Genomic DNA, 8,013 nt, shown 5'->3' on the forward strand with positions numbered 1-8,013 from the left:
TCACCCCCACCCCCCCCATCTTCCCCTCTTCCAAGACATGGCACACTGCTCTTTCTGTGGTATCCAACCAAAAACAACTGGACCATTTAAGGGGGTCGCTGTGCAAATCACAGCTTTCTAATCAAGGGGGAGTAGTCAACAGAAATGGTCCAAATGGTCGGATGCAGCTACTTCTGTGCCAGAAACTTGCCGTTACGCTTTATGGCACATTTGAATGGGTTGCTAAATGCTCAGAAATTGCTGTGAATATGAAACAGAATTCAGTCCTTGTGTTTGTGCTTTTACTGCCTGAAGTCTCTTGGCTGGAGGGTTGCTTGGCAGACGGAGGGCCGGGTGACCTCAGTCTTCTGGAGAGGTCAGTTTCTTTCACAGAGAAATCCCGCCGTGGCCATTATGCCTCTCCCTTGAACCCCGTGGGCTGAGGGCAAAACTAAAACTGACAGGAAGGTAACTCAGGGCAACGGTCAATGCTACAGCTAGCCTCTGTTGCCCCCCGTGTTGTAGGAGGACACTGAAGTGGTCTTTTTTTNAACGGCCTTACAGCTAACAGCAGAAGCTATACCATAAACACACTGAAAATGGCTTTCAGATGTCTTTCCAACCACATATGTGCGCCTGACATCAGAGCAGCACGGGCGTCCTTCATAATTGGGGTGTTTGCAGATATGTAATTGCAAACACACTTAACACAGCTGGAACGTTACTTTGAATTATGCAGAATTCACGTCAGCAGGTTAAATATAAAGCCTGCACCAGGAGAGGAACACGCATGTGCGAGTGTGTGTTGTGATGACTGGGTTTTAGACCTACAAGACATTTTTGCAAAGGGAGTAAATTTGCTCCTCCCACCTTCGACAGCTTATTTGAGGCCGAGGCTTTTAGTCTGAGGGTTAAAGTTAAAATAGGATTAGGGTGAGGTTAGGGTTGCAGGGCAGATGGTTACGGTTAGAGTTATGAGCCAGAAAATCAATGGTGATAAAGGGTGCTTGCAAATATAGGGACACAGATATAAGTAAGTGTGTGTGTGTGTGTGTGTGTCCGTGTCCTCTGGGACCATCATTTATCACTGCATGGACTCCCTTCACTGTTAACTGGGGAGCATTTTTAGCTGGTGTCTAAAGGAACAAAAAGGTGTTCTCCAAAGGTCAGTCTCCCCCTCCCTGTCTTAGTCACTCTTCTCCTCCCTCAGCGTCCCTCTGTCCCTCTTCCCACCCCCCCACCCTCACCCCCACCCCCCCCATCTTTCCCTCTTCCAAGACATGGCACACTGCTCTTTCTGTGGTATCCAACCAAAAACAACTGGACCATTTAAGGGGGTCGCTGTGCAAATCACAGCTTTCTAATCAAGGGGGAGTAGTCAACAGAAATGGTCCAAATGGTCGGATGCAGCTACTTCTGTGCCAGAAACTTGCCGTTACGCTTTATGGCACATTTGAATGGGTTGCTAAATGCTCAGAAATTGCTGTGAATATGAAACAGAATTCAGTCCTTGTGTTTGTGCTTTTACTGCCTGAAGTCTCTTGGCTGGAGGGTTGCTTGGCAGACGGAGGGCCGGGTGACCTCAGTCTTCTGGAGAGGTCAGTTTCTTTCACAGAGAAATCCCGCCGTGGCCATTATGCCTCTCCCTTGAACCCCGTGGGCTGAGGGCAAAACTAAAACTGACAGGAAGGTAACTCAGGGCAACGGTCAATGCTACAGCTAGCCTCTGTTGCCCCCCGTGTTGTAGGAGGACACTGAAGTGGTCTTTTTTTTTCGGAACAAACTGAAAGCTGTGTAGTTTTACTGTATGGGGTTGTTGTTACTACTTTTATCTTATGTAAGGGAGGGTAGGATTTCACCCGGCTTCCTTTTTGATCAATTCAAACAACCTTGAAGATGCAGCAACACATTCACGCAGTGTGAGGTCAAAAAGACGGCAGATAAACAGGTTTTCTCTTTTGCCGGTTTCACTAGATACTTGTACCGATTTAGTAGTAATGGAAGTTTTCCACCCACCTTCACATAATGTGTCTGCCAACTCACATTTGTGCCCTCCCACACATGTCCACACACTCATGTACACACAGACAAACACACAATCACAAAGCAGATGAGAACAGAGTGTCCAGATATAGTAATAATAATCTCGTGCTGTGCACTGATGTGCTAGCTGTGTTGGCAGTTTTCTGCTGCACCGCTGAGAGCAGCGGGCTGTACGCAGCACCGAGCATCTCACTCAGGAAAAAACAGATTCTGCTGTTTTCATTTCAATATTCTCCTCGTTTCCGTGTCACAGCCAGAGGATCTGAAGTATCAATAGTCTGTAGATAAGCTACAATAACTCTCAAAAGCCCCTTTAACAGCTATGGTAACATAACACTGACAAAAATAAAACAAGACAAACTCCCTGTTATGGATTTACTATTGAAGCTTCAAGTGCTGTATCTGCAAGATGATTTACAGTAGAAATAAATGGAAGTGAATGGCTGCCTAGAAGGTGGAGACAATATTTAATTAGTAATGTTTCCATTGCAGTTTTGCACAATTATTAGTCAACAAAACACAATGCCAATGGTCCGTGTTTCCATTGAGTGATGAGCTGGGTTTTCTCCTCTTGCAATATCACTGAAATTAAACATGGCGTGGGATTTCCAGCATCTGCTTAGTGTCGGGACGGGGGACTTTGACTGCAGCCCCCGCAATAGCTGTTGTGGTATTTAATCAAAGGCGACGAGGGCATCGGGTGCACGTAACGACAGAAAGGCAAACCACTTATATCCGGCAGCAGCCACGTATCAGGGATGTTTTTTGGAGATAAGAGTCTGCGATGTTTTTGGATGTCATGTGACTTCTAATGCGGAAAGAGTGTTGAAAAATCACCTCATGCGAGCGTATACGTTCTTTTTTTTTTGCAACATTTGACTTTTTTCTTTCTTGTGTTTCTTAGTTTGTAATGTTGGCCGTCAGAGTGAAAATACTGAATATGTTCAGTCAGAATAAACATTTGTGGTCTGTCATTTGTGGAGGGCTAATGGACTAACATGCACTCCATGTAACTGTACTATCACTGAGTCGAGGGCCTGTGTTGCACGTTTTCTTTTTGGCTCTTTGTGATGCACAAACAAATGCTGGAAAAAAAAAAATTAAAAAAGAAAGAATAGGCATTGTTTGTATTTTGCAGTTCTTTGCATTTTGATTCATGAACAGTAGAGCATCATCCATTTCTTAAGAAATGCCTCAGCAGTGGTAAAAAATCTTGGCCCACCACTGTGGCAGCATTTGGCATATTTACACACAGCGGGTGGATCCTGCTCATAAACCTACAGTTTAACAACATCATCCAGCAATTTAAGGAGGCATTACCCTCAGGTATTTCACTAATCATATTATGGTTTTCAATTTGAGGGATTATAATATTTGGTAGAAATATATGGGATAAACCTCCAGACGTAAAGAAATGATTGCCAGTAGACTGAACTGTCAGTATTAAGAAGCTAGAGAACTTGTGGTCCTGTCTCACAGAGGGCCAGCGGGGCCACGTTTGAAAGCAAAGGCCATGGATTTAAACATGCAATGACCTATTTTCTCTGTCAACATTTTGTGTGAAAGGAGTGAATGGTAGTTTCTCTTCCGTAGCTTGATCTGTCAATTGCAATGAAAAACATGTCAGATATATTACACAACTAGTGCCGGCAACTTCTACCATCTGTAAATGCTCCCAGGTTTACATTCATCAGCACTGCGGTAGATGATCTAGCTAGTAATGTTTGTGTGGCTGCTGTGGAAAATGAATCCTGGATGAACTTGTTCAGGGATGAACAATAACCAGTATAATGTTAATGCTTTTATCGCTACAGAATCTTGATTGATGTGTAAATACAGATTCATCATGGCGGGAGGAAGAGAAACAACTTATTTTCCCCAGAAACAGCAAAAACAGACCAACTGGAAAAGCTTTAATACTTTACTTGGAAAAACCTGCCGCTGTAAAAATATTAGAATCTGACGTCAGTGTTGGAAGATTAAACGTCTAAACATCAAGAATCTCAAGGAACACCACCAATGTGAAGTCCTCTTGATCTGTAGGATCTATTTACAAAGAGCAGAGTAGCTCTTGGAAAAAAAAAAAAACTAATGGGTGTGTGGGTGTGTGTGTGTGTGTGTGTGTGTGTATGTGGTCTGATACCAGCACAGGTTGCCAGCCTGACAATTTGCTATTTTGTCATAAAGGACATGACCTGATTGGTCAATGTAAAATCTCTTAAATTTGGGTTTGTATTGACATTTTATTTCTCCCTTCTTCCACTTAATGGATTGTTGATGCAAAAAGTTTTACAGCAAAAAAAAAAAATGCTTATAAGTTGGAGCGCTGCGAGTCTTGTTGAACAACTCTTGATCTTCTGATTGAGTTATTGGTTAATCAGATATGCAGACGTGTTGACGAGGAGGAGATGACCCGAGTAACTCCGAGTAATTCTGTGTTTAGTTGACGTGTTGCTGCTCATAAGCCGAAACCACATGAACAACATACAGCATGTACATTATTTCTCATTTAAAAAGATGACTGTCATTCTTATTCTGCATGCATAAACTCCAACGTCCCTCTTGCAATGTCAAAAGATCAGGTCAGACAATACAAATCTTCTGACACTGAGTAGGCATTGCAGGAACTGCATGTGTCTCTTGAATATTGTCAGTCTGTATCTGTGTGCTGAGGGGCAGAAGGTTGTTTAGCCCTGTCAGCATACAAGCACTTGTCGTGTATCCCTCCCAAGGTGACTTGTCTGCTGTTGGCAGGCGGAGCTATGAAAACAGCTCCCTGACTCTCTCTCTCTCTCTGCTTCTCCCACACACCCATCATCTTTCAGATTCCACTGGATAATGTGCTTTCATACCTTTTTTTTTAAATCTTTTTTTATCATACTTTTTTTTTTTTTATTTCTGCAAAGATGTCAAAGCACTTTTTTTTTTTGCCTGTTTTTTCCCCCCCTTCATTCCTTCCTCCTCACCTCATTTCCATACTTGCGTGTAAGAATCAAGATGCGAGCAAAGACGCAAACGAAAAAAAAGAAAAATCAAGTGTGGATTCATTTAAATTCTCTTCAGTGCCTTTGGCCTCGTCTACAGTCAGATTCAGGCTTCGGCTCGATGCCAGCACATGGAACACCTGACCTTTTCCTCTTTCAGTTCTCATAGTGGAGAACGTCCACCTACGCAGCAGCACACACCTCCCACACAGTGTCTCTCACACACAGGCAGAAAAATCTTACTTTGAGAGCGACTGTCTGTGAATCCGTGCAGTTTCGTGTTACAGAGATTTTCAGGCCTGGAAATACAAACCACCACACCGTTCTGTATTAAAGGAACTTTTCCGTGGAAGTTGCAGGTGTGCGACCACAAGTGTGAGTAAATAGGCCATTGTCCTGTGTCGCCAGTAGGTCATCTATTTTAGTCCAGGTTAATTCTCTACATGGGAGTAGGTGTGCTAATTTCCTCTCTCTGTGTGTCTCTTCCTGTCTGTCTCTCTCTCTTTCTCTTTCTCTCTCTCTCTCTGTTAATTGATTAAGAGGATTCAACTGGCTGGTGCAGCGTTAAGCACAGACTGCGACCACCAATACACACTCAGGTGAACACAAACACTCACCCAAGCAGTGAGTAACACATTTGCTGTTGAGAGGACACTGCAATGACATATAACTATTCCCTTAAGGATTTACCATAATCTCAACCATACTGCTATTCGCCTCACCCCAAGATTAACTTAAAAACTAACATTAACCAAATATGAAGCCATAACCCTAAAATTTAGGGGTTTGCCTTGTGGGAACCTGCTTTTTATTCTGAAATAAGGGGGTTGAGTTCCCGTAATGTGACTGCTGGAACTGGTTTTTTACATTTACATTTATTAATTTGGTAGATGCTTTTGTTTTAAATTATTTACAAATGGGATATAATCCAAACCGCAACAGATCAAGGAGAAGCTACATCACTGCATCACACTGACACAATAGAAATGCAAAATACTCAAGTCATGTTTCCTTGTAAAGTGCTTCGAAATTCACTTTAAGCCATTATTTGCATACTGTGATGGTCTTTCTGTTAATTAGGATTATAAATCACTGTTTGTCAAAATCACAGTAGGGCTTTAGGAGATACACGCTACTCCCTGCAGCTGCTAGCAAACAAAACAGCCAATCAGTATGGACCTGCTTATCAGCTCCTTTATTCTTAATAATAGAAATGAACAAAACGTCTTAAAACCACCAAACCTGCCAAACAATATCTCCAACAATTCATTTCCCAACAATCCTGCACATGCAGTATGATAACTGAGTGTGAAAGGAAGTCTTATACAAAAATCGCACCTAAAAGAAACAGTTTTCTCTTCAGATTCCAGGCCTTAGCTTCCCTTAACACAAAGTCTCATCTAAATAAAGTTTATACAGCTCCTTCACAAATAAAAATAATAACTTCTTCATACCCACAATGCCTGTGAAACACTGCAGATTAGGGAATATAGTCACAGAATTTGACTGGTTTTATCATAACCAGTCTGCATTTCTAATGGCAACACAGTCACACAAACACACATCCTCAGGAAGCAGCATCCTGACAACCTGCCTCAACCCAGCAACTCCAGCACTATACTCAAAAACTCCTCCTCGCTCCTCCACAGCCAAACACAAAAACACACTAAAGAGAATAAAGTCTTCAATAACCTTCACCTTCCAGTCTGACCAGTCCAAGCCCCAAAATCACCCGGTGACAGCCTGTAAGTTGTTCCCCATCCGAGGCGGTCTTACCTTTGTGACAGTCATGCAGAATCACTGGGTGAGGAGCAGGCCAGTGTCCCCCTTCAAGCAGAGAGCAATGCCGCAGGAGTGGAGGAGTGATGAGGAGGAGAGGAGGGCAGCTCTGCTGAATATGCAGAGAGAGAGAGAGAGAGAGAGAGAGAGAGAAGAGGAGGGGACAGACAGGTTAGTGTGTCTGGCTCACTAAGTACCGAGAGGGTGATTGCTGCTGCAGTGAAGTAATGGCTGGCAGTCTGCGTGCGGTTGGTTACTACAACAGGGAAAAGCTCCCCGCTAGGATACACCCCTCCCTCACCAGCTGCACACACGCACTGATGATGCGCACGAGGTCTGGCTGCCCTACTCCGTCTCTCCCTCCCTCCCTCTCTCTCGCAATATGATTAGTGGTGGGCAAATACAGCTTATTGATGAGCAGTCGGACAGGGCTGCAGGGGGGGGGGGCAGTGCTGCGTGGGACAGGAGGGGAGAGGACTGCAGGAACTGAGGGAGGGAGGGAGGGAGTTGGACGCTGTGTCGCAGTCTGCTACTCGGCGTGGAGCTATCTGCACATCGTCCGGACAGAGATGCAGTGCTGCCACCGGAGCAACGTTCCGCCGCTATTGGGCGGGGGCAATGAAATGTTCCCAGGTCGCAGGATCCGGTTGAAGTTCATATTCATTTTAAGAGCCTGGACATCCGATCATCACTAAAGCATCATGCAAGAGAGCCAATGAAACAAATTGAATTGTCATAGTAGTCATATTGATATTAAGGTAGGCCTATATTGTTTTAATTTAGGATGTCAGTGTCATTGAGCAACATAAGAGAAAAACATTCCACCTTAAAAGTTCCTGGTAGCTGCCTTAGACACAATGGCAGTGTTTGTTAACTATTTCTTCAGTCCTGTTCAAACTGATATTGAAACTATTTTCACCCTTTGTCCATAGTTGTGTTTAAGTTGAATTTTCTGAATTTCTAGTGAGCATTTGATTCACGTGCGCTGTAAAAGAAAAGTTTTCACAGATCCTCTAAACATGCATACCTGTGACGGTGCCAGAAAATGACAGTCAGATTAAAAACAGATAAACTGAGAAAAACAGACAAATAAACCTGATAATTAACATCTATTATTATTATAAATGTCTATTATCATACCGATCTGCCAGCCAGTCTCTCGCTCCATCCTGCACTCACTCATAAACAAGACCCCCGAGATACTTACACTTCTTCACTTGGGGCAGAA

At 43.5% G+C, this 8,013-nt stretch overlaps 1 protein-coding gene across 1 annotated transcript in view; it reads right to left on the reverse strand.

The window, feature by feature from the left end:
- coro2b (coronin 2B) overlaps window positions 1-7,021 on the reverse strand; it is a 44,938-nt gene extending 37,917 nt beyond the window's left edge. Inside the window, exon 1 of the mRNA XM_022749279.1 lies at window positions 6,783-7,021. Coding sequence (XP_022605000.1) covers window positions 6,783-6,797 — 15 coding nt within the window. The 5' untranslated portion in view covers window positions 6,798-7,021. The remainder of the gene's footprint in view (window positions 1-6,782) is intronic.
- Window positions 7,022-8,013: the final 992 nt, after the last annotated feature.

Source organism: Seriola dumerili, unplaced genomic scaffold, assembly GCF_002260705.1.
Source record: "Seriola dumerili isolate Sdu_G_001 unplaced genomic scaffold, Sdu_1.0 BDQW01000011.1, whole genome shotgun sequence".
Lineage (NCBI taxonomy): Eukaryota > Metazoa > Chordata > Actinopteri > Carangiformes > Carangidae > Seriola > Seriola dumerili.